Raw genomic sequence first — 27,749 nt, 5'->3', positions numbered from 1 at the left:
GCCGAACAAGATCAGCAACAACGATCTGTGGACAAGAACAAAACAACCCCCAGCAGCAGACGAAATTGGACGAAGAAGATGGAGATGGATCGGGCACACATTACGCAAACCAGTGTCAAACACCACCAGACAGGCTCTGACCTGGAACCCTCAAGGGAAGAGAAGCAGAGGACGTCCTAAAAACACCTGGCGCCGGGACCTCCAGGCAGACACCAAGAGACTGGGAGGCACCTGGTCGCAGATAGAAAAGCACGCCAGTGACCGTGAACTCTGGAGGTCCCTTGTCGACGGCCTATACCCCAGCAGGGGTGCTACAGGGCACTAACTAACTGTTATCACATAATATAATATAATAATAAATACTAATAATATGTTAGCCTACAAAAGGGGTTGGTTTAAGTTCGTAATATAATGACAATCGTCCAAACACGAAAGCTGCGACTACCTACCGCAGATTAAATAAATAAATATCTCTGCTTTATAAACAAATTTTATTGAAGATGATTACCAATATACATTACAACAGAACTATATACAAAGTAAAACAGTGTACTTGAAAAAGTGGCCATCCAGAAAAACGTATAATTACGTTAAAAGAGATGCACAGAATAATTGTGTATATGTCTCTCTTTACATTAGTGTAGTGGTAAAAACAAAATAAAATGATTGAAAACAGATAACAGATAAAATTAAACAATAGTTTAACGGTCATAAACCATTTATATTATACATAGATATTATAATATATATATAATATATATTATTATAGATAATATATAAATATATATTGTTATTAGGGCTGTCAAACGATTAAAAAGTTTAATCACATAGTATTGGTGAGTTAATTTACGATTAATCACTTTTTTTTTAAAATCCAATCCAATTGAAGTTAAATGAGATTATCAAATGGAATGACACATTATCATCATACCAAATGTACTTGATAAAGAAAAACTAGACCAAGTGATCTTGAGGGTGATATATTGACTCAGTCACTCAGTGTGGGTTGAATATCAAACTTACAGAACACCACCGATTAGGGAATTGCAAACAGGCAGTTACTTAGTAGAATTGTAAACCAACAGGTAATACAAGTGTAGTTCAATTCAAATAAGTAGCACCACAGATTTGGGAATTGTAAGCAGCCTGTCACTTACTTCAATTGTAGGGTTAGGGTTATCAAATTAAAATAAGATTGCGTTATAGTGTTAATAGCACGCTCATTTTAACAGCACTTATTATTATATGTATTACAGTTACAACATTTAGCACTTTCAGAACACATTTTTATTTTATCAATCTTTTCGTGTCACAAAACAACAATTTACAGCAAGTTTTTAAACCAATGACATTCTTATATGCTTTGGGATAACCCTAGGTGTTTGCATAACTTCCATGATACAGACTTTCAACCATATGACTCTTTAGCGAAATTATTATTTGACAACTTTTCAAATAAATTATGACTTTCAAAAAAAAGTTTAGATTTCAAGGAACAAGACATTGACTAAATCCATGTTTGGACATCCACAGTTATGTAGGGGCCAAGCATTTAAGTTGACCACAGAGTCTTTTCAAGAGGACAGGTCTGATGGTTTTGTCTCTGAGCCCATAGATAAGAGCACTGAGACACCTGGGAAATATATTCAAACACACATAAAAACTGTTGTAGAGACGGATCAGAGTTGTTCTATCCACTGTTCTTGCAAAGCTAAGGAGGATGCTAGAGTAGATAGTAGCGATAAGAATCAGCACCAACTGAATCATGTGAAGTAAAACTGTTTTTCCGGCCTTGCTGGCAGTAGCTTTTTCTGTCGAGGCTGACCTGGCTACCAACGTCACACCAACATAGGAAAGAATAGTTACAAATCCCCCAAATGCAAACACAAAAATGGAAAATGCTTTATCAACTTGACTGGAAATCGGTGCCAGGAACATTGCCTCTTTCGAGCAGAAGTCTTTCATTTCCACATTCAGATCTAAATCATTTTTCCAACCAATAAGTATTAACACTCGCATTAAAACATTGCCCCCAGAGATGGTCCACACAAGCGCGATGGCTGCTCCTGTGTTTCTGACGGTGGCAAGGTCTGTATGTCTCATAGGAAAGCACACAGCCACATATCTCTCAATGGACATCACTGCTAGAGTAAGAGGAGAGATTATGTCTTCTAAAACGCCGATGCTTGTAAGCAAACCACAAACATACAATTTCAGCCTCAACCTGCAAGCAGCCAGTATGTAAAGTAACAAACTTGTCACAAGATAGGCAGTATCTGCGAAGAGAAGGTTAAACAACAGAATGTAACGGGACGTCTCACGAAAAACTGGCTTGCTCCTCAAGGTGTACAACAGAACACAGTTCACGTAGATAAAAGAGCAGCTTAGCCCCACAGATAATGTGCAGAACACAATCATCTCCTGTGACGCCTGATACTCCACGCTACCACTAACATTAACCCTCAAAAATCCTTCACTCTGCATAGCGGCTAAAACAGTAAGGTCCCTAAGGACAATGTTACAAAGGACGAATAAAACGACAACCATTTAGTTCCAAGACAATCTTCATAGCGACCCTATGTTACCCAATGTAAAAGACGTTCAATAAAAAAAAATAAAGAAATCACTTCCGATTACATACAGACAATGGTTCTGAGTACAGAGTGGACCGTATAGTGGTGAATATTCTCGGAGGCTAAGGGATGGTCCGACCTTCTGCCTGCTCCGTCTTCCTATATATCAGGTCTCTTTAGTAATATCGGTAGGTGGTGTCATCATCACCAGTGTAGTCATGGTTTCAAGTCCTACCTAATAACATCTGAGACCAACGTCATGACTTTACTGTCACTCATATATTTAAAAAACAACTTAAGAACCAAAATATTAAAGCTAGGGTAGGGCATTTATTTTCGAAGCATTTCTTGTCATATTGCTGTAATTATGTTTACACTGTGACAACAATCAATAATTCTAATGCTTATACAAAAAAGGCAGTGGTAGTGGCAGGCCTGTTACAAGCCGGTCTGATTGGATGGCCTATCTGTCTGTCTACCAACCTACCTTATTTCAAACTATGCATGCAAATCTATGAAATAAACACATTAAAATACAGGAACATACTTGAACTATTATGTCCAATTATATGTGAAACAATTACAGACACACATATAGTTCTGAGTCATACAAATGCATGTGTGAAATGGTGCCATGCATAATAGTGCAACTTTTAATTGAAACAAATTTGAAACAAGGACCTTTATTATATAAACATCAAAAGTTAACTCTGATTTATATTGAGTTAAAGTCCTTAAATTCACTCATACAATAAGGTATTGTACGTTTACATGCAGAAGAATAAAACCAATAATATGCAGAGTCCAATATGAAAGAGTGGCTGAATCCATGATATAGTGTAATATATGAATGCAAAACTCAATGTTCACAATATCATGGCAACGTCTGCTAGCAAATGGCTCGCCATCTTCTTTGGCATCCCTTTTCCTGTCCAAAGAGATCACGACTTTATGTGTGGTGATAATAAATGCTGATATTTTAATACAATCCACCAACTTTTAATTTGTATATGCACAATCAACATTATGAAATGCATTACATACAAATACAGATTGTATTTGATGCTGAAACCAGATTGTATTCTTTCTAGTTTAGTCCGAAGTGGGTCAGGATGGGTCATAGTTGAGAAGTAGCTGAGAGTCAGTTCAACAACAAAAATCTGTCCGGCTGTGAAGACACAGTGCTACGCACTGTTTTACCTGGTAATCTCAGACTTTTTACCTTTTTATTTTTTACATATACTCATTTTGACTAGTTATATATTAATGTGAAATATAAATGTTGTTTTAAAGTTAATTATTCCTTTTGAATTGTATTTATCATTGCCTTTGATACTGCATCTCCTATGTTCAACTTCATATTGGACCAATTCACTTGATGGTGTGACGGTGTGAAAATAGGGAACGTTGTTGTTGAAAGTATACTATATGATTCAGCTGGCAAGAGTGATATTAATAAAAAACAGTCACAACAAAAATCACCTTTTAAGCATTTTCCTGGCCCTTCAAAATAAACTTTCTTTCATTATTAGAACACATGTTTGCGTCTCAGTTTGAAAACAAAAGGTTAAATATAAATACATATAAAACATATCTATGTATCTAAATATCTAAAATATCTTAAAATGTTAAAACTATTTTTTATCTTGCTAAATGTAGCTTTTGTGTTAAGATACAATGACGGTTTTATGCATCTTGTCTGGTTGCATGACACATTTAGGTGCAACGTTTCAAAATGTGTGATCTCTGGGTAGACATATCTAGCACAGTCCTTAGACTTAGGACTGACATCCGCCTTGACTGTTTTGTGTCAGTGTCCCCCCCCGGCAGCGATTCTCAACTTTATTCGGGGTGAGGCACCACAGTACCAGAAGTTAAAGGCACACCAACTCAAAGTTGTAGGGAATAATTATAAAAAATTACACACATTATTATTTGGATATTATATAAACAAGGTTACGAGCGATTTTGATGATATTTCAGACACAGCTGAGCAGACTGTACAAAAGAATCACACGGATACAGGTTCATACAGACTGGACAGCATAGCAATGACTATATTAATAACCTACGGATTATGTATCAAATCACACAAAATGTCATTGAAAGGTCTGATAGGGGTTGACTTCATCCATCTGGTAGATGTTCTCCTCTCTGTTGGTAGGTTCAGGAACAGACAGCGAGTTTCTAAAAGCAGTGGAGGCAGACGAGAGGGGAGAACAGTGTGTTAGAAAGAGTTCACAGTTTAGTTTTCATTTGGTCTTTTTTGCGTGCTGTTTGCTTGAAGTACAAAAGTAAAGCTTGGACTGTGGATTTCGTACAATAACGTGGTAATGCGAAGTGCGACATATGTATGAATCACTCGTAGTCATAGAGATATCTGCCCTAATGGTTCAGAAGTATGACATTTAAGCACAACCTTTCCATCGTTTGCCGTGCAGCGTCTTGTAAATGTCGTTCACCAAAAACCACATTGACCAATACTTGTGAAGTCAACATACATAGTTCCTCAGAATGTACAAATGCCAGGCAGATCTGTAAATGCTCAAATATATTTTACTGCAGAAAGCACCCAAGCAGAAAATCAATGCTCAAAAACCGTTAGCCACTCATTTCACTCATCATTTTGTGAGGTGTATAGCATGTGGTAAATGCGCTGAAAATTATTTTCAGTGTGAGCATGAGTCAGGGGTTCGCATACGAATGACATTTAGCACCTAACCCGAAACCACAGCGTTAAAATGTAGGCGGCACTAATATGAAGAAAGCAATCAAGCAATGTTTCTTCCTTCTGTTCAAGTTTTTGATAACCCTTTACATGCATCACCCATTATTTACCATAAGTAAATGCAATAATAAGCATTTACTAACAATTACTTTACAGTTAATTAATGGATTGTTAATGGTCTAGAAATAATTAGTTTAGAGGTCTCCAAAATGTTTGGTACCACTGTGACCACAGGGGGCGCTATAAGTCGTGCTCAAACCTATAATGCGGCCCAGGAACTTGACACTTACCATGCTCACTCATTAGCCTCACTGGTATTAGCATGTTGGAACATTGAATATAGAATATTGCATACACGATGAGTTGGCATGCAACCACACACATATTCTTCAGAAAATGCACATGTCTAGTTGACTAATGGAGTTTATGTTTACTAATGGTGTTCATGTAGGTGATAAGATAACCCTAACCCACTAATATAACAATGCTTGCTAATAACTAGATATTAACATGAATTGGAATTCTTCAAATTTAAATCAACCAAAAATTCATTACCTAATGTGTTCATTTTAAACAATCCGTTACTTACATCTGGGAAGATTTGCTGAATTTTCCCGATCTCTTTACTGATGAGACGCATGAGAATGAGAATCAAAAGAGAAACAAAAATTTTATAGATTCAGCACTACACAAAAAATACGGAAAATGTCGGGTAATGCGTTAAATGTTCACGTCGCCAAACGAATAAGTCACTTGTTCATACACTTTTGAGTAATAACACAGATATAAATACATGCAATAACAAATACAAAGCAGGTTAGCTCAGACCAAAGTTAGCAATCGCCACATTGAAGTATATATTATATGTATGCATCGATACTTTTATATATTGTGCATAGTAACATAACAGTTTTTACAATGGCCACAAAAATCATATTTAGCAAACCTGTAACTTACTAAAGTAGACAGCAACACCCAGCACTGCACTGGAAGCGATGATCAGAACACATGCAATCGGCACATAAAATTGGCCACTACTTCCCTGTGATGGCAAATGACAATGACAAAGCAAGAACCACACGTTTGTTCGGTTAAACATCGATTTCGTGACAGATAAATGTATTGACTTGCTGCTAACCCATTGTGTTGCTTCCTCCATTTGCTGAATTAAATGGGCTTCATGGTCAGGGTATAGCGTTCCTTATCACCTGAACAGCGTTGAGAACCATTTCAGGAGTGTTCCAGTACCCTGTGGCATTGATGTGAGCTGCTAAAAGAGTACATGAACGGTGTTATTCGAAAACGTTTGATATAGATTCATATGTTCCTGAACCTTGCATGTCATCTTTTCCCTATGTTATTCGATCACCATATTTGAATATGGTATCTTAGGTATAATGTGTAAAGGTTTTTTGGAGGGGTACCTTGTGTGTACTTCAATGTGGTCTGTTCTGTGGAGGTGACATTATCCAATGTCCTCTTTGGTTTTGGCTTAGTATCTTTGCCAATACACAATTAAAGATTGGGTTAGATATATAGGCCTAGTATCAGGAGTAACAACGAACAACACCTAATGCCAAAAAGTGATTTGAAGTCTGATGAACAAACTGTGTCCAATTGTCACTGTATTTTAATTTTGAAGCGGGCCCTTTGTATCTATTACAGTAGCCTTTTGTTTAGGTAATTTATGCTAGTACAGTAGCTGTATGCTGTCTGTTAACAGATCTTATTCCATAATCTCACCTTTCTGAACTTTCAATTGAAAGTGATGTTTAAGGTCATTTAACCATCCCGCTATTTCCACTCTGCATCCGTATTGTCCAGAGTCCATCTCACTGACGTTTAATATCGTCATGGAAACATCTCCCTTTCTCAGGTCACCCAGGAGCTGGTACCTGCTTGACACCTGTGAGTCTTTTCTGACTGTTGCACCGTCAGTGGCGATCAGCTGATTGCTACATTTCGAGGCTGGTATAGCACCTTGTTCCCAGCATGTTGAACTTAGACCATTTGCTCGGACATCATATTTACACGGCAGAGTCACATTATAGCCCACAGTGGCGAGCACTACCAGGTCACATTCAGCAGCTGTAAAGTAACAGAAGATAAAAAGAGGAGACACATTATTATGTGACCTTTGACCTTATCCAAGTGATAGAGGAGGTAATAGCCCTTAATGAAGTCTTAAGCTGAATCGGAATACTTAGTACATACTATTTCTGTTCAGTGTCTACTACTTGACCGTACTACACTTGACAGTGTAGTACGGTCTACAGCTATGCGTAGAACGCCTCTGAACGCTTCCGAACACCACCGAAACTCCAACGGATGTTTGGAGATGACGTATCTCCCCTCAGATGCTGGCAAATTTACCTTGATGAGTTACCTGTTTTCCGTCTTGTCATCGTTGCTATTCAATTAAAAATGTTATTAACTTAAAGGAACATTTAATACTTGTACTTACACTCTTGACTGCATTCTATATAGCAGTCAAGTATGAGTATTCGGATTCAGCCCTAGTCTTAATATGACCTTTATTCTATCCAATTTTCCAATGCATAACCACTCATTATTGCTATTGGTTTGAGGATAGTCCTGTTACAGTTTGGTTACCTACTAACACTTCATTGCTGAGAGTTTTCACATAATGATTAAAACTTATTTTTTGATGCGCGTTGTGCTGTCAATGCAAACGAAGTGAATGTCACATGTATCGGGCCCAATTCCATATTGCTTCTTTCTTTGGGCTCAACAGCTATTGCTCGGGCTCCAAGCTCGAGCATTACCATCGAGCATTAGGAAAGAACTTTTGGAATGGTGCCAGGTTTTTTTTCCTACATGAATCTCGGCTAGCAATACCTCGACTAGCAAATGCTCTCACCTAGGAAGCATTGATGAGTTGTTTGCATGATAAGAAAAGGAAGCAAACGTTCCGACTTTAGGAGTTAACGGATCCAGATATGCAGAACTGAATCCACAGTATTTTGACCAATCACGACACGTCCGTGTTCATGAAAATATATCTCCCCGTAAACATATCCATAAAGGAAGGTGATTGTATGCATTTAACGCATTCCCTAACACTGTGTCATGATTGGTCGAAATACTCTGAATCCGGTTCAGGATTTCTGGATCGGACGACTCAAACACACTACCTAAAGTCCAGATGTGGAGGATGGAGCTTTTATTTTCAAAGTTTTACTATTGTGCAGGACCCTCATCTGTCTTGAGAGACTATCTTAAGTGTGGAATTGTGTGTGAGCCACACAGTATTGAACCCCATATTTTGACGGCTGTGCTTAAACTACTTCTCTTGTCAATAAGAATTGGAACAAATAACCTTCAAACAAAACGCCTAGATTTGAACAATACTATGTTCAATTTAATATTGTACCCAACCCAACCCTTTCCCAAGGTAAAAAAGACTCAATCTCAATTGGATTTCTGTTTAATACTACTAAAGGATATATTTTAGTTGAGCCATAGTGACTCTTTATAGGAAGTCTATCACATGTAGCATTTGAAATGTGAGAAGTCATTACCTGATAACAGACACAGCAAGAGCAGGTGTCCTGATCCAGACACGGCCGTCATTATGTTGGGCTCTAATGCTAATACAACCTCCCAGTTGCACTCACATCCCTCACAACATTAGTTATGTCATAGGATGAGTCATTAGAGTGACACACACACACACACACACACACACACACACACACACACACACACACACACACACACACACACACACACACACACACACACACATACACACACACACACACACACACACACACACACACACACACACACACACACACACACACACACACACACACACACACACACACACACACACACAGACATAAGCATACCGTTTTACTTAATTTTCCAGATTACAAAACATTTGATTGAAAATAAAATAAGATATTTGTAAATTATTCATGAATATTGTTGATTCCTGTTGTCTACGCAATATAAAATACTTTTATGAGGCAAAACAAAGCACACCATTTTACTTACTTTTAAATGTAGCCGTCCGACCCTAATGTCCCCACTGTTCTTGTGACAGTGACACATATCGACCCCTTTCGCAATAAGAACACTGCCTTAAGTCCTGGTACTTCCTGTCTTAAAACCTCATTCGGATTTCGTCTCAGTGTGTAAGTGTGAGGTGCTTAGAACTTCCTGTTCAGTTTGTTCCTCTATTTATGTTTCACTTCGCTTCAAACTCGCTTCACACACAAACAATTCACGAGGTGAATGGAGGGACAGTGTTAGGGCCTGTAGAATCTCTTGTGGTTCTATCATAAATCCTAACCCTAGATTAATATCTCAAGTCTGACGGCAGACGAGATCAAATCTGGCGGATTGAGGCGTTCTGCTTTTTTTCCGCTCAATGTTAGTTTAGACCAATCATGTTGCAGGAGTAAGGTGCCCAGATTTCTGAAATGAAAGCAGGGACATTTGTTGTTAAGGTACGAAATATTAGATTATTGTTGTTTCTGAAATGAAATAAAAAGTGAAATAGTTTCATTTTGCCCACTCTTATCATAGTAAATGTAGTACTGTAGTAAAATAATGGTTTACAACACTGTGTTTTAAACCAGCCCAAAACAGAGCCAAAGTATGCTGCTCGAATAAGGAATCATGCTATGTTGTATCAGGCATGCCTGCTTATGGCCCACAGTCAGATTCCAGTGCCCTCTGCATATCTGTATGGCCGGGGGCAATGCACCGTAGATCATATCATCATATTGTTGACCGACTGACTCCGCCTGGAATGGAGTGTATGGACCTCGGTGTGGCCAATAGGTCCCTGGTTTGCGTTACAGCCTGTCAAATAGACACGAGACTCAACACCAACTGTCTCGAAATTATTGAGCAAGCCAGAACCTTTGGCATTTACATTTTTTTTCATAAATATTTTTTCGCTATTTTATATTAAAAAAGGAAAAAAACGGGGATGCAGGAAGTGTGTAATTGCTGGTACCAAGTTTTTTGCTCGGGTGACTGCAGCACGTAAGCAACACAAGCTGGAATCTGTAACGTCAACGTGACTCAGCAACATCCCAGCAGGTTACAGCTGGCTTGATTGTATTAAACATTGAAATCATGTAATTACTTTCACAAAGCTTTATCTTTTAGCATAGAAAAATAAGAATGGTCACCTGATATTGTTTGAAAAAAGGGGTTGACTGTTTATATTGCAATCCATTATCAAGAGACGTGCACATTGTTGGTTGATAGATCACCCCCTTTTGATGTAATAACACATTTTGTTAATTGCGCAGAAGCATACATTGTAAACCTTTTGCAACATTGTTGCATGGTGTGTGTGCATGGATTTGGGCAAACCATGCAGAAGCATGTGGAGGCTTTCAGCGTCAGCAGAGCCGTTTCTCTAGACTCCATGACTGAATCAGGCAGGAGAAAGGTGCCAGGCCCTTCCTAAAGGTTGAGGGCAGGAGGAAGACTTAATTAGAGATGAAACCATAGGCTTCCCAGTTGCAAGCTGATGATGCCCTCACTATGACCGTTGCGGTATTATCCAAAACATGTTAGTTAAGGCCGCGTCAATACACATGGGATGAAAGAATGCAAGTCCAACATTCTCAAATTAATCATTTATCAAAGTAACAGTGAAATTAAGTGATTTTGTTGAACATTTCTCCGTTCAAAAATACATATACTTTCAATATGTTAGTTGTCCTGATGGCCGTATGTGAACATTCGTCAACCCCACAGAGAGACACAGAGGGGGAGAGAGAGGGAATGGTTGTGTATTGGCAAATTTGGCATCTCTATGTTTTACAGAGTCAGTGGAAAGTGAGATTGGTCATCGTTGTCACTTCCTCTTTTGAAGGAAAAAGACTGCCGTCCTCATGATAGTGACAAGCAATGATGGGTTCCTGATAGACCTGATAAATATGTTCCCAAATCGTCACTAAAACTAACTGCTTTCCTTTCCATCGTGACAATTTTTTTGTTTTGTTATTGTGTTAAAATTAGTTTTAACTAAAAGGTAAAAGACAAAGATACCACGAAAAATGTAACAAACTTGTTTTACTGTGTAAACTGAAATTGTTGATCAAGCATGCCGAAAAACACTCACACTGTAACACAGCCTCATTAACAGACAAAGACCGCGTTCAAGCATACGCACAAACATACACACACACACACACACACACACACACACACACACACACACACACTACAATGAGTTGTCTTCTTGGTCAGATATAATCCGTCGTCCGAATACAGAGTCTCTGGTGTGACATCATCAATCCTGAGGTACAAAAAGCATCAGACATTTCAGTAATTGTTCTTGTGACAATGTGTGTGTGTGTGTGTGTGTGTGTGTGTATGTGCGTGCCTGCATTTTTTGTCTATATGTACTCTGTACGTGGCTGCATTGTATATGGCTGTATTACTGTGTGTGTGTGTGTGTACATGTATTTGTGTATGTGTGTCTACTTGTATTTGTGCAAGTCAGCACTGTGCGTATGTGTGAGTGTGTCTATGTGTATTTGTGAGCACTCTGAGTATGTGTCATGGGTGCAGAAGTGGTTGTACATGTTGTGACAGTGTGAATGTGAATTTGTGCATGTGGGCATGGGCGTCTGTGTTTCCAGGCATTTGTTCATCTGAGTGGGTGGGTGCACTGTTTGCCTGTAGGTGCATGTGTGCGTGGGTGTATTTGTGCTTGTGACTGTGTGAGCATGTGACTGAGGGTGTCTGAGTTGGTATGTTAGTCTCTGTGTGTGTGTGTGTGTGTGTGTGTGTGTGTGTGTGTGTGTGTGTGTGTGTGTGTGTGTGTGTGTGTGTGTGTGTGTGTGTGTGTGTGTGTGTGTGTGTGTGTGTGTGTGTGTGTGTGTGTGTATGTGTGTGTGTGTGTACTGAAGATGATGAAGGACAGTCTGAGTGTGTTTCCTGTGAAGCCCCATAGGCTGCTCTGCTGGAGGTCTGACTGCTGCAGGACACAAAGAACAAAACTAATTACTACACACTCGTCTCCCATTGATTACATATCAATGCATTACTTTTTCATTTTTTGGTTGACATATGTTCAACACCAGAAGCATTGCCCAATGTGTAATACAGATGGGATCTAAGAGTTATAGGTCTGATTTGGATGTAAACATTACCTCATGACTAATCCATCTGACTTGGATGCGTATGTCCAGAGGCGCCGCATCCCCCCCCCCCGTCAACAATCGCTCCACCCCCCCCCCTCAACAATCCTCTGCCTAGGGCCCCCACACTACCTAGAATCGCCCCTGCGTATGTCTATCATAGAGAGGTAAGGAGCGGCACACAAAGCCTGTTGTATGCAGGGGCCGGACGAGTGAGGTTACAATACTTATGAGGGAGAAGAGGCTGCACACTGTTTACTGCTCATAAAGTGTTCATTTCCACCAATAAAAACGATTTCAACGCTTCGATCACATGCGGATCTTCGTCAAGACCTGAAGAACCGAAAGTCACTGAGGCGTTGACTGAATTGTTCTTCATCATAAACCTGTGCACCTCATGGTCTCTGTACCTGACACGCCTTCACACTTGTCACCACAGGGCCCTCAGTGTGGTCCACTGCCTCATCATCACTTCCTGTTTCCTTCAATGCTTAAGTAACTGTATAATCTATTAAAGACACAATAAAGCAACCTTTTACCCATGCATCAAGGGGCACAACAAGATGCCGCAATTATCTCCTGAAGTACAAATTATCGAGAAATGGCGACATCTTGGATCAGGGTTTGGAACTGCAGTTCAGAACGCTACATTTTTTATTAAAATCCAAATAAACTTAAGCAAGATTCCAAAATGTGCAGAGTATTGAATGGATGTGTAAACAGGTATTGGATACAAATCTGTAAAATATAGCAGGGATCATTCCAAAGGGTCTGGGATTACTATACATGCAAGAGCAAAGCCCTGGGATTGAGTTTGAAGAATGGAAATAACTAATTTTTTTATAGTTTATATTAATTATAAATGTCTTACAGGCAGTGGGGATTATTAGTTTAAATTAAAAAAACAGAAACCGGTTTGCTCAGAAAGGATATTGTATATATTATTCTCTATTTGTAATAGGTTCCGTCACACCTGGCGGTAATATAGGCCCCTTTAAAATGAACTAGCAAAATATACTTTTTCCCCATACATGAACTACATGAGTCATCAATCAATCAATAAAGTGTGTCTTATTTTTATTTATCTTATTATTATTGTTTTATGTTTAAAAACTGGCATTTTGTACATATATCAGTAGCAGCAGTCAAAAGAAAAAAAAAGAATTTCTGAACACTCAATTGAAAGTGATATGGTGATCGAACTTCCCCCTATTTCCACTCTGCAACCATATCGTCCAGAATCCATCTCAGTGAGGTTTAATATCGTCATGGAAAATCACCCTATTCCAGGTCGCCAAGGACCTGCTACCTGCGGATCAATAGAGGGTATTTTCTCACTGCACAGTCGGTGGAGATCAGCATATTGCTACACCTCGAGGCTGGTAGAACAGCTTGTCTCCAGCATGTTGAACTTAGACCGTTTGTTGGGAGATCATATTTACACGGCAGAGTCACATTATAGCCCACAGTGCTGAACACGACCAGGTCACATTCAGCAGCTGTAGAGTAACGGAAGAACAACAGAGGAGACACCTAATTATGAGCTATGACCTGACCCAACGGTTAGAGGGAGTTACTAAGGGAAGTTACTAAGGGAAATTTTTGTATACAAAAATTTGATCACACAGACATTTGAGTCTGATCCGACCGCCCCACAGGAGAGATTTTCAGTCCCAAAATGTGGCTTACTAAAGTACGTTTTCTGGAGAGACTATCTCAAGCGTGGAGTCGTTGTGACCAACACAGTATTGCACCAAATGTTATGATGACCGGCTTAAGTTAGTTAGCTTGTTCTTCAATTCAATGAGAAGTGGGACAAATATTGTTTGGAGAAAACAAGGGCTAGGTTATTTTAAGTAACATTTATCCTAAACCAAAAACAAATGCATATAATTCCATCTCAGCTTGATTGCTGTGTAACATGACTAGAAAGGTTCTGAATGCCCTGAATCATAGTGACCCTCCATAGGAAGTCTAATAACATGTTGTACTTGAAATGTGTGAAGTCATCACCTGGTAACAGACACAGCATTGAGCAGTTATCCTGATCCAGGCACGGCCGTCATTATGTTACGCTCTAATGCTAAAACAACATCCCATTCGCACTCACATATCTCTCAATGTCACAGGATGAGTCATGTATGGGGGGTACACAAAAACACACAATAAGTAACCATACACTAGCAGCAACCAGTGAATGTCCTGTCTAAAACAACATACTGAAACCATTGGCTAATACGCAAAAAGAGATGGATGTCTGCACGTGCAAGGCATCCATCAGTAGGAAGGTGTCTTGCTCAAGGGGGAGTTCCAGAGATGGACTCATTGAGGATTGACCCAGAGACTGTCCCGTTGCACTTCATAAAGCTGATAATGTCCTAATGAAGACATGCGTTGTTATATCCCATGATGAGATCAGTTAATTACATATTACATATGTGATGAAAGAATGCTAAGCCAACACAACAGTCAAGTAATCAAACTGACATTGAGGAAAGGGACTTTTAGTTGAACATTTCTCAATTCAGAAAACATCCTTTTCACTTCGTCTTTTCGAACTGGTGCCCTTAAGACACTTAAAAGCAATGACGGCTGTCTGTTTGTCCAACAATTGTACTAAATTGAAACTACCCACTTCCCTTTCTGTCGTTATAAACGATCCTTTCAATGAGTTTAGTTTGTTCTTGTGTTTCAATTAGTTTGACCTAAAATTGATCATGCATGCAGGATAACACACAATTACTTTTATACACCCTTAGTAACACACAAGCACCACGCACACACACACACACACACACACACACACACACACACACACACACACACACACACACACACACACACACACACACACACACACACACACACAAACACACACACACACACACACACACACACACACACACACACACACACACACACACACACACACACACACACAAGCATACCATTTTACTTGAACATTTCCAGACTAGAAAACATTTAATTGACAAGAAGATATAATATTTGTAAATTATTCATAAAAAATGTTGTTTTCTACGTGATGTAAAAATACTTTCAAGCTAAGCATACTATTTAATTTACTTTTACATGTAGCCGTCCATCCCTAATCTTCCCGCTATCTGTTCTCGTTACAGTGACACATATCGACCCCTTTCTCAATGAAAACACTGCCATGAGTCCTGTCTTAAAACCTTATTCTGATTTCGCCTCAATGTGTTAGTGTGGTGCTTTGAACTTCATGTTCAGTTTGTTCCTCTATTTATGTTTCACTTCGCTTCACACTTCAATAAAGGTTTAGGGTCAATCATGCTATTATTATATTGATAGCCCATCATTTATGATCAGGCATGCCTGCTTATGGCCGGTTGCACCAACTGGTCTTAACTAAGCCTGGTCGTAACTGCTAAGTAAGTCTTAGTTAAGACCTGGCTTTAGAATGGAACTAACGCTGGTTGCACCAACGGGACTTAGGCCTGGTCTTAAAGACGCCCGGACTTAGCCATGCCCGCGCATGGCTAAGACCGGGCGTCGTTGAGAGCCATGTGAATGTTCCATGGAATAGGCATCTCACCTCGTTGCTAGGATACCTCGTGTCGACATCTATTTACTATTTACTTGACATGCTGTTGGACACCGAAATAAATAATTCATTATTTTATTCATTGTCATTCATTAATTGTGTTAATGTAAAACACTGCAAACGAATGTAATTAAAATATGTATTTGTGTTTACAACGAGCAGGCATTTAGACGGGAATGGTTATTTTTGACAGAAGCAATGCATTAAACATCATCAAATGACAAGTGACTAATGACTAATTCAGATGTTTTGACAGGAGAGATCCGTTTAATGTGTCGGCCTATATAAAACATTTATACATAAGTATAACAATATTCACAACTGAGTCTTAAGTTGAGCACGGACTAATCGGCCAGCGATATCTTCAGTCTGGACATTAGAGATTTAAATATGTATTTGCAGTATTTGTTAATTCATGATTTTATTATTTTTTATTATTATTTTATTATTTGTTTAATTCATGATTTTATTCTTTGGTTAAAAATGATTTAAGTTGTACTGTTAAAAAGAGATATTGTGTCATTGCTTTTTGTGTTATTTGTTTAAATATGGGGTCCTATCCCAGGGAATTATGGGAAAACGCGCCATCAGAGATGTAAAACCAGTCACAGACTCATGGGTTTTCAGAAGAAGATGGACTCTGTATTAGGTTTATGGCGCTAACGTTGTCACAGTGTTTTTTCTGTTTATTAAAGTTTACCGTTTTCAGAGAGAGTTTAAGAGGTCGTGGCCGTTTATTAAACCAATGCAGCTACACCGTCTAAATGCCCACTCGTTGTACACGTATTGTAGGTGCCATGGTTGCGCTGGACGGATTGAATGTAATTGAAACAGCCTGGAATTCCGACTCTATGCCTGCCCCTGACCAAGCGTAGGATTGACACCTTGGTCTTAAAAGAACGCTAAGCCCAGTTGGTGCAACCGGCGTAACGGTTAGGACGTATCGGACTTAGAACGCCAAGTTACGACCATGGCGTAGTTAAGACCAGGCTTACGCCCAGTTGGTGCAACCAAGACCCGGTCAGATCCCAGTTCCCTCTGCATATCTGTATGGCCAGGGGCCATGCATCGTACTGAAAATTATATACAAGGTTATATTACTGAAATAAAATAAAAAATATCATATTGTTTACCTGCTGACTCGTGTATGGGCCTCTGCATGGCCAATTGGTCCATGGTTTGCGTTACAGCCTTTCAAATAGACACGACTATTTTTGGGGTGATAACACATTTTGTCGGTTGCACAGAAGTATACAATCCATTGTAAACTTTTTGAAACATTGTTTCATGGTGTGTGTGTGTGTGTGTGTGTGTGTGTGTGTGTGTGTGTGTGTGTGTGTGTGTGTGTGTGTGTGTGTGTGTGTGTGTGTGTGTGTGTGTGTGTGTGTGTGTGTGTGTGTGTGTGTGAAGGATTTGGCCAAACAATGCAGAAGCATGTCGAGGCCTTCAGCTTCAGCACAGCCTTTTCTCTAGACATGTATGAATCAGGCAGGACAAAGGTGCCTTGCCCTTGGCCCTTTGCTCAAGGTTGAGGGCAAGAGGACGACTCGATGGGAACTGATCCATAGACTTCCCAGTTGCACTCATTGAGTGCGGTATTATCCCAATTATTTAAGGCTGTGTCATTACAGATGCGATGAAAGAATGGAAGTTCAACATTCTCAAATTAATTATTAATTAAAGTAACAGTGAAAGTATGGCTGAACAGTTCTCCGTTCAAAAAATACATATATATTCTTCATAATCACAGCTCTCCTGATGGCCCGTATGTGAACATCGTGAACCCCACAAAGAGACACAGAGGGTGAGAGAGAGGGAATGGTGGTGTATTGGCATCTCTATGTTTTACAGAGTTAGTGGAAAGTGAGGTTGGTCAACGTTTTCACTTCCTCTTTAGAGGAAATAGACTGCGGTCCTCATGATACTGAAAATAAATGACGGGTTTCTGATAGACCTGATGAACATGCTACCAACTCGTCGCTAAAACTAACGCTTCCCTTTCCATCGTGACAATTCTTTTAGTTTTTTATTGTGTTTAGAATAGTTTAAACTAAAAGGTAAAAGACAAAGACACCACGAAAAATGTATGTAACAAACTTGTTTTACTGCGGAAACTGTAATTATTGATCAAGCATGCAGAAAAACACTCACACTAACTTTAACACACCCTCATTAACAGACAAACACTCCGTTCAAGCATGCACACACACACACACACACACACACACACACACACACACACACACACACACACTACATGAGTTGTCTTCTTGGTCAGATTTAATCCGTCGTCGATTCCACGCTCTCTTCTGTGACCTCATCAATCCTGAGGGACAAAAAGCATCAGCCTTTTCAGTAATTCTTCTTTTGACAATGTGTGTGTGTGTGCCTGCAATTTTTGTCTCTATGTACTCTGTATGTGGCTGTATTGTATATGGCTGTATTATTGTGTGTGTGTGTGTGTGTGTGTGTGTGTGTGTGTGTGTGTGTGTGTGTGTGTGTGTGTGTGTGTGTGTGTGTGTGTGTGTGTGTGTGTGTGTGTGTGTGTGTGTGTGTGTGTGTGTGTGTGTGTGTGTTCTGCTCCATATCAGTAGTGATAGGCAGCCTGGCAGTGTGGCGCAGGAGATGTTTTTTGTACCCTTGAACAATGACTTATCTTATCTCTGAAATATTGGAATCTTGTCTCTTGTAATGTGATCGGTGGATTCAAATAAAGAATTAAATGTGTGTGTGTGTGTGTACTGACTGTAGCCAACAGTAAGCAGTAGTGCAGGTATGAAGATGATGAAGAACAGTCTGAGTGTGTTTCCTGTGAAGCCCCATAGGCTGCTCTGCTGGAGGTCTGACTGCTGCAGGACACAAAGAACAAAACTAAACTAATTACTACACAATCGGCTCCCATTAATTACATCAAAGCCTTACTTTCTCCTTTTTTGTGTGACATATGTTTGACACCAGAAGCATTGCCCAATGTGTAATACAGATGGGATCTAAGAGTTATAGGTCTGATTTGGATGTAAACATTACCTCATGACTAATCCATCCGACTTGGATGCGTATGTCTATCATAGAGAGGTAAGGAGCGGCACACAAAGCCCTTTATATGCAGGGGCCGGACGAGTGAGGTTACAATACTTATGAGGGAGTGGAGGCTGCACACTGTTTACTGCTCATAAAGTGTTAATTTCCACCAATAAAAAAGATCTCAATGCTTCGATCACATGCGCATCTTCGTCAAGACCTGAAGAACCGTATGTCACTCAGGCGTTGACTGAAATGTTTCTCATCATAAACCTGTGAACCTCATGGTCTCTGTACCTGATATGCCGTCACACTTGTCACCACAGGGCCCTCAGTGTGGTCCATTGCCTCATCACTTCCTGTTTCCTTCCATGCTTCAGTAACTGTAAAACCTAGTAAAGACACAATAAAGCAACCTTTTACCCATGCATCAAGGGGCACAACAAGATGGTGCAATTACTTCTTGAAGTACAATTTATCGAGAAATGGCGACATCTTGGATCAGGGTTTGGAACTGCAGTTCAGAACACTACATTTTTTATCAAAATCCAAATAATCTTAAGCAAGATTCCAAAATGTGCAGAATATTGAATGGATGTGTGACCAGGTATTGGATAAAAACCTGTAAAAGACTGCAGGGATAATTCCAAGGGGTCTGGGATAACTACACATGCAAGAGCAAAGCCCTGGGTTTGAGTTTACAGAATGAGATTATTATTCTTTTTTAAATAGTTTATATTAATTATAACCATCTTATAGGCTGTTGGTATAATTAGTTTGAACACAAAAAACAGATACGGGTTTGCTCAGTAAAGATTATTATTGTATATATTATTGTCTACTTGTAATGGCTTATAAACATCACACCTGGCGGTAAAATAGGCCCCTTTGAATTAAAATGGCAAAATAGACATGGGGAAGCAAATGTATGTTTCCCACACACATGACTCATCAATAAATCAACAAAGTATGTGTCTAATTTCCATTGTCATGTTTATATCTAAAAATCTCTATTCTCTATTCAATGTGATCTTTTTGGTCGGTGAACATTTCCCGCTATTCTGCATCTCGGTGTCTTTTCCGTACATTATTCAAGCATCATATTTGAATATTGTATATTGGGTATAATGTGTAAAGGTTTTTTAGAGGTGTACGCGTGTACTTCAATATGGTCTGTTCTGTGGAGGTGACATCATCCAATTTCCTCTTTGGGGTGGGCTTAGTATCTTAGCCAATGCACAATTAAAGATTGGGTTAGATATATATTATCGGGGCTAACAACAAACAACACTGAATGCCCAAAAGCGATTTGACTTGTGATCAATAAACTGTGTCCCATTGTCATTTTAGTATTTTTTATTTTGAAGCGGCACATTGTATCTATTACAATAGAAGTAGTCTTTTTTGCTAATTGATGCTATTACAGTAACTGTTTGCTGACAGATCTTAGTCCATAAGCTCACCTTTCTGAACTCTCAATTGAAAGTGATGTTTAAGGTCGTTTAACTATCCTGCTATTTAAACTCATTCAATAAAGTGTGTATCTTATTTTAATTATCATGTTTATATTTAAAAACTGGCATTTTGTATATATAACAGTAGCTAGCAATAGTCTGCATAAAAGGAACTCACCTTTCTGAACTCTCAGTTTAAAGTGATGTTTAAGGTCGTTCCACCATCCCGCTATTTCCACTCTGCATCCGTATTGTCCAGAGTACATCTCACTGACGTTTAATATCGTCATGGAAACATCTCCCTTTCTCAGGTCACCCAGGAGCTGGTACCTGCTGACACTTGTGAGTCTTTTCTCACTGTTGCACCGTCACTGGCGATCAGCTGATTGCTACACCCTAAGGTTGGTATAGCACCTCGTTCCCAGCATGTTGAACTTAGACCATTTGCTTGGACATCATATTTACACGGCAGAGTCACATTATAGCCCACAGTGGCGAACACAACCAGGTCACATTCAGCAGCTGTAAAGTAACAGAAGAACAACAAAGGAGATACATTATGATGACAGCTATGACCTGACCCGAAGGATAGAGGGAGTTACTAAAGGAAGTTGAATTTTTGCATATAAAAATTTATCACACAGACATTTGAGTCCGATCCGACCGCCCCACAGGAGAGATTTTCAGTCTGAAAATGTGCCTTACAAAAGTATAGACGTACAGGATAGAGCCTTTTCCTGGAGAGAATATCAGAAGCATGGACTTGTGGTGACCCACACAGACTTTCTTTCTCAGCCTGATTGCTGTGTAACATTACTAGAAAGGTTCTGAGTGCCCTGAATCATATTGACTCTCCATAGGAAGTCTAATAACATGTAGTACCAGAAATGTGTGATGTCATTACCTGTTAACAGACACAGCAGGAGCAGGAATCCTGAGCAGTACACGGCCGTCATTACGTCACGCTCTAATGCTAAAACAACCTCCCAGTCGCACTCAAATACCTCACAATGTCACAGGCTGAGTCATAGAGGGGGTAGCAAACAAACACAGACAACAAGTAACCATACATTAGCAGCAAGAAGCACATGTCCGGTAATTTCCTGTCTTAAACCACACACTAAACCATTGGCTTACATGCAAAAAGAGATGCTTGTCTGAACATGTATGCAAGGCACCAATCAGTAGGAAGGTGCCATGCTCAAGGGGAAGTGCCAAAGGGGAACTCATTGAGGATTGAACCAGAGACTGTCCAGTTGCACTTCATTAAGCTGATGATGTCCTAATGAAGACCTGCGTGGTTATATCCCATGATGAGGTCAGTTCATTAGATGTTACATATGTGATGAAGGAATGCAAGAACAACATAATCGAGAAATCAAATTAACATTGAGGAAAGGTCTTTTATTTGAACATTTCTCAATCCAGAATCATCCACCAATTTTCACTACGACAATACGGCCCCTTGCTGTGTTGGTATCCTCAGATATTTGAAACAGGGTTGCATTACTGATGGCCCCTATCTGAACTGTGTCAACCACACTGAGAGACAGAGGCAGACAGAGAGAGACAGAGAGAGACAGAGACAGAGAGAGAGAGAGGGGGGGGGGTGAATGATGTGCATTGGTGTCTCTATGTTTTAGTCAGTGGAAAGCGGGGTTGATCATCCTTGTCACGTCGTCCTTTTGTAGGGGGAAGGACTGGTGTTCTGAAGAAGCAATGATGGCTCTCTGTTTGCCCAACAAATGTATTAAATTGAAACTACCCGCTTCCCTTTCTGTCGCTATAAACGATCCTTTCAATGAGTCTAGTTTGTTCCTGTGTTTCAATTAGTTTGACCTAAAATTGATCATGCATGCAGGATAACACAAAATTACTTTTATACACCCTTAGTAACACACAAGCACCACACACACACACACACACACACACACACACACACACACACACACACACACACACACACACACACACACACACACACACACACACACACACACACACACACACACACACACACACACACAAGCATACCATTTTACTTGAACATTTCCAGACTAGAAAACATTTCATTGACAAAAAGATATAATATTTGTAAATGATTCATAAAAAAGTGACACATATCGACCCCTTTCACACTGAGACCAGACCACTGCCATGAGTCCTGTACTTCCTGTCTTAAAACCTCATTCTGATTTCGCCTCAATGTGTTAGTGTGGTGCTTAGAACTTCATGTTCAGTTTGTTCCTCTATTTATGTTTCACTTCGCTTCACACTTCAATAAAGGTTTAGGGTCAATCATGCTATTATTATATTGATAGCCCATAATTTATGATCAGGCATGCCTGCTTATGGCCGGTTGCACCGTAACTAAGACCTACTTAGCAGTTACGACCAGGCTTAGTTAAGACCAGTTGGTGCAACCGGCCCCGCTTACGCCCAGTTGGTGCAACCAAGACCCGGTCAGATCCCAGTTCCCTCTGCATATCTATATGGCCAGGGGCCATGCATCGTACTGAAAATTATATACAAGGTTATATTACTGAAATAAAATAAAAAGATCATATTGTTTACCTGCTGACTCATGCATGGGCCTCTGCATGGCCAATCGGTCCATGGTTTGCGTTACAGCCTTTCAAATAGACACAAGACAAATTTTCGGGTGCTAACAAATTTTGTCGGTTGCACAGAAGTATACATTGAAAACTTTTTGAAACATTGTTTCATGGTGTGTGTGTGTGTGTGTGTGTGTGTGTGTGTGTGTGTGTGTGTGTGTGTGTGTGTGTGTGTGTGTGTGTGTGTGTGTGTGTGTGTGTGTGTGTGTGTGTGTGTGTGTGTGTGAAGGATTTGGCCAAACAATGCAGAAGCATGTCGAGGCCTTCAGCTTCAGCACAGCCTTTTCTCTAGACATGTATGAATCAGGCAGGACAAAGGTGCCTTGCCCTTGGCCCTTTGCTCAAGGTTGAGGGCAAGAGGACGACTCGATGGGAACTGATCCATAGACTTCCCAGTTGCACTCATTAAGACAGTTGCGGCATTATCCCAATTATTTAAGGCTGTGTCATTACAGATGCGATGAAAGAATGGAAGTTCAACATTCTCAAATTAATTATTAATTAAAGTAACAGTGAAAGTATGGCTGAACAGTTCTCCGTTCAAAAAATACATACATATTCTTCATAATCACAGCTCTCCTGAAGGCCCGTATGTGAACATCGTCAACCCCACAAAGAGACACAGAGGGTGAGAGAGAGGGAATGGTGGTGTATTGGCGTCTCTATATTTTACAGAGTTCGTGGAAAGTGAGGTGGGTAATCGTTTTCACTTCCTCTTTAGAGGAAATAGACTGCGGTCCTCATGATACTGAAAATAAATGACGGGTTTCTGATAGACCTGATGAACATGCTACCAAATCGTCACTAAAACTAACGCTTCCCTTTCCATCGTGACAATTCTTTTAGTTTTTTATTGTGTTTAGAATAGTTTAAACTAAAAGGTGAAAGACAAAGATACCACGAAAAATGTATGTAACAAACTTGTTTTACTGCGGAAACTGTAATTATTGATCAAGCATGCAGAAAAACACTCACACTAACTTTAACACACCCTCATTAACAGACAAACACTCTGTTCAAGCATGCACACACACACACACACACACACACACACACACACACACACACACACACACACACACACACACACACACACACACACTACAATGAGTTGTCTTCTTGGTCATATTTAATCCGTCGTCCATTCCACGCTCTCTGCTGTGACCTCATCAATCCTGAGGGACAAAAAGCATCAGACATTTCAGTAATTCTTCTTTTGACAATGTGTGTGTGTGTGTGTGTGTGCCTGCAATTTTTGTCTCTATGTACTCTGTATGTGGCTGTATTGTATATGGCTGTATTATTGTGTGTGTGTGTGTGTGTGTGTGTGTGTGTGTGTGTGTGTGTGTGTGTGTGTGTGTGTGTGTGTGTGTGTGTATGCGTGTGTGTCTGTGTGTGTGTGTGTGTGTGTGTGTGTGTGTGTGTGTGTGTGTGTGTGTGTGTGTGTGTGTGGGTGCGTGTGCGTGTGCGCGTGTGCGTGTGCGCGTGCGCGTGCGTGTGTGTGTGTGTGTGTGTGTGTGTGTGTGTGTGTGTGTGTGTGTGTGTACTGACTGTAGCCAACAGTAAGCAGTAGTGCAGGTATGAAGATGATGAAGGACAGTCTGAGTGTGTTTCCTGTGAAGCCCCATAGGCTGCTCTGCTGGAGGTCTGACTGCTGCAGGACACAAAGAACAAAACAAAACTAATTACTACACACTCGTCTCCCATTGATTACATCAAGGCCTCACTTTTTCATTGTCTGTTTGACAAACGTTCAACACCAGAAGCATTGCCCAATGTGTAATACAGATGGGATCTAAGAGTTATAGGTCTGATTTGGATGTAAACATTACCTCATGACTAATCCATCTGACTTGGATGCGTATGTCTATCATAAGGAGCGGCACACAAAGCCCGTTGTATGCAGGGGCCGGACAAGTGAGGTTACAATACTTATGAGGGAGTGGAGGCTGCACACTGTTTACTGCTCATAAAGGGTTCATTTCCACCAATAAAAATGATGTCAACGCTTCGATCACATTCGAATCTTCGTCAAGACCTGAAGAACCGAATGTCACTGAGGCGTTGACTGAAATGTTTCTCATCATAAACCTGTGAACTTCATGGTCTCTGTACCTGATACGTCTTCACACTTGTCACCACAGGGCCCTCAGTGTAGTCCATTGCCTCATCACTTCCTGTTTCCTTCCGTGCTTCAGTAACTGTATAAAGTAGTAAATAAACAATAAAGCACCCTTTAACCCATGCATCAAGTGGCACGGCAAGATTACTACATGAACTGGAATTGATCGAGAAATGGTAACATCTTGGATCAGGGTTTGGAACTACAGTTCACAACATTACATTTTTTATTAATTTCCTTCGACATCTATGCAAATAATCTTAAGCAAGATTCCAAATGGTGCAGAATATTGAATGGATGTTTAACCAGGTATTGGATAAAAACCTTTAAAAGACTGCAGGAATAATTCCACAGGCTCTGGGATCACTACTCATGCAACAGCAAAGCCCTGGGTTTGAGTTTAAAGAATGAGAATCTCTTTTTGAAAATTGTTTACAGTAATTATAACCGTCTTATGGGTATAATTAGTTGGAATACAAAAAACAGAAACTTGTTTGCTCGGTTGTAATTATCATTGTATATATTATTGTCTACTTGTAGTGATTATAAAAATCACACCTGGCAGTAAAGTCGGCCACTTTATATTAAAATGGCAAAATAGACACGTATGTGGAGCAGATGTATGTTTTCCACATACATGACTCATCAATCAATCAACATAGTGTGTGTCTAATTTTCAACCTCATGTTTATATCTAAAAACGGGTATTTCTTACATATAACAGTAGCAATAGACACAATAAAAAGGTCACCTTTCCGAATTCTCTATTCAATGTGATCTTTTTGGTAGGTGAACATTCCCGCTATTCTGCATCTCGGTGTCTTTTCCGTACATTATTCAATCATCATATTTGAATTTTGTATATTTGGTATAATGTGTAAAGGTTTTTTGGAGGCATACCTTGTGTGTACTTCAATATGGTCTGTTCTGTGGAGGTAACATCATCCAATTTCCACTTTGGGGTGGGCTTAGTATCTTAACCAATGCACAATAAAATATTTGGTTAGAAACATGTTATCGGGACTAACATAAAACACACCTGCATGCCAAAAAAGTGATCAATAAACTGTCTGTAACAAGCAATAACGTAATAAGAGCCAATAACGTAAATCTGCCAATAACGTAATCATTGAAATGTAATAAAGCCAATGACGTTATAACTTGCCAATGCTGTAATAAAGCTGTTGAGCCAACAACGTAATAACTCTTTGCAAAGAATGTAATAAATTACTTACGTTATTGGCTGGTATTTACGTTATTGGCCTTGTTTCAAAAAAATACTTTGAAAATATAATTACAGACCCAACAATGTAATTGTAATAAAAAAAATATTAATCTCCTTCGACATCTATACAAATAATCTTGACCAAGATTCCAAAATGTGCAGAATATTGAATGGATGTGTGACCAGGTATTGGATAAAAAACTGTAAAAGACTGCAGGAATAATTCCACAGGGTCTGGGATAACTACACACGCAAGAGCAAAGCCCTGGGATTGAGTATAAAGAATGAGATTATTACTTTTTATATAGTTTATAGTAATTGTAACCGTTTTATAGGCTGTGGGCATAATTAGTTTGAATACAAAGAGCAGAAATGGGTTTGATCAGTAAAGATTATCATCGAATATTTTATTTTCTACTTTTAATGGGTTATAAACATCACACCTGGCGGTAAAATAGGCCCCTTTAAATTGAAATGGCAAAAAAGCTACATTTTGGGAGAAAATGTATGTCTCCCACACACATGAACAAGGGTTAGAGTCATCCTTCATTCAATAAAGTGTGTGTCTTATTTTAATTATCATGTTTATGTTTAAAAACTGGCATTTTGTATATATAACAGTAGCCATAGTCTACATAAAATAAACTCACCTTTCTGAACTCTCAGTGAAAAGTGATATTTATCGTCGTTGAACCATCCCTCTCTTCCCACTCTGCATCCGTATCGTCCGGAGTCCATCTCACTGACGTTTAATATCGTCAGTGAAACATCCCCCTTTCTCAGGTCACCCAGGAGCTGGTACCTGCTGGACACCAGTGAGTCTTTTTTCACTCTTAGACCGTCAGTGGCGAGCAGCTGATTGCCACAGCCTGAGGATGGTACTACACCTCGTCCCCAGCATATACAACTTAGACCATTTGCTCTGGCATCATATTTAAGCGGCAGAGTCACATCATCACCCACAGTGCCGAGCACATCCAGGTCACATTCAGCAGCTGTAATAGAGGGATAGAGGAAGTTATAGCATTAAATTAAGTCAAAATATGACCTTTATTCTATCCCTCTTTCCAATGCATAACCCCTCATTATTGCTATTGGTTTGAGGATAGTCCTGTTATAGCTTTATTGCTGAGCGTTTTCACATAATGATGAAAACTTATTTTTTAATGCACTTTGTGTTGTCAATGCAAACCAAGTGAATGTCACATGTATAATCGGGCCCAATTCCATATTGTTTCGGCTATTGTTCAGGCTCCAAGCTCGAGCATTACCATCGAGCATTCGGAAAG

At 39.6% G+C, this 27,749-nt stretch overlaps 3 protein-coding genes across 6 annotated transcripts in view; all 3 read right to left on the bottom strand.

Moving 5' to 3' along the window:
• Positions 1-798: 798 nt before the first annotated feature.
• LOC115546849 (odorant receptor 131-2-like) lies at positions 799-3,053 on the bottom strand. The gene has a single exon (XM_030360624.1). It carries the CDS (start codon positions 2,545-2,547, stop codon positions 1,534-1,536), a length of 1,014 nt encoding a protein of 337 aa, XP_030216484.1. The 5' UTR covers positions 2,548-3,053; the 3' UTR covers positions 799-1,533.
• Positions 3,054-3,240: 187 nt separating this feature from the next.
• LOC115546850 (hepatitis A virus cellular receptor 1 homolog) lies at positions 3,241-9,472 on the bottom strand. 4 transcript variants are annotated; one of them, XM_030360625.1, is made up of 8 exons: positions 9,325-9,472; positions 8,844-8,943; positions 7,045-7,389; positions 6,726-6,800; positions 6,510-6,571; positions 6,259-6,343; positions 5,891-5,927; positions 3,241-4,760 (listed from the first exon to the last, which is right to left on the bottom strand). In XM_030360625.1, the coding sequence occupies exons 1-8, from the start codon at positions 9,379-9,381 to the stop codon at positions 4,673-4,675; spliced, it is 849 nt and encodes a 282-aa protein (XP_030216485.1). In that variant the 5' UTR covers positions 9,382-9,472; the 3' UTR covers positions 3,241-4,672. The 4 variants fall into 4 exon arrangements, with proteins under 4 accessions (XP_030216485.1, XP_030216486.1, XP_030216488.1 ...); XM_030360626.1 differs by having other exon boundaries at positions 6,510-6,568; XM_030360628.1 differs by having other exon boundaries at positions 8,844-8,947; positions 9,325-9,422.
• A 14,469-nt stretch (positions 9,473-23,941) lies between these two features.
• The window catches only part of LOC115546853 (hepatitis A virus cellular receptor 1 homolog), a 4,748-nt gene continuing 940 nt past the window's right edge, over positions 23,942-27,749 (bottom strand). Inside the window, exons 2-6 of the mRNA XM_030360632.1 lie at positions 27,111-27,455; positions 26,136-26,210; positions 25,229-25,314; positions 24,665-24,767; positions 23,942-24,288 (exon numbers count right to left, since the gene is read on the bottom strand). Coding sequence (XP_030216492.1) covers positions 24,215-24,288; positions 24,665-24,767; positions 25,229-25,314; positions 26,136-26,210; positions 27,111-27,455 — 683 coding nt within the window. The 3' untranslated portion in view covers positions 23,942-24,214. The remainder of the gene's footprint in view (positions 24,289-24,664; positions 24,768-25,228; positions 25,315-26,135; positions 26,211-27,110; positions 27,456-27,749) is intronic.

Source organism: Gadus morhua, chromosome 7 (assembly GCF_902167405.1).
Source record: "Gadus morhua chromosome 7, gadMor3.0, whole genome shotgun sequence".
NCBI lineage: Eukaryota > Metazoa > Chordata > Actinopteri > Gadiformes > Gadidae > Gadus > Gadus morhua.
Note: the sequence above shows the minus strand (reverse complement) of the source record. Positions and strands in the feature narration are given on the sequence as shown.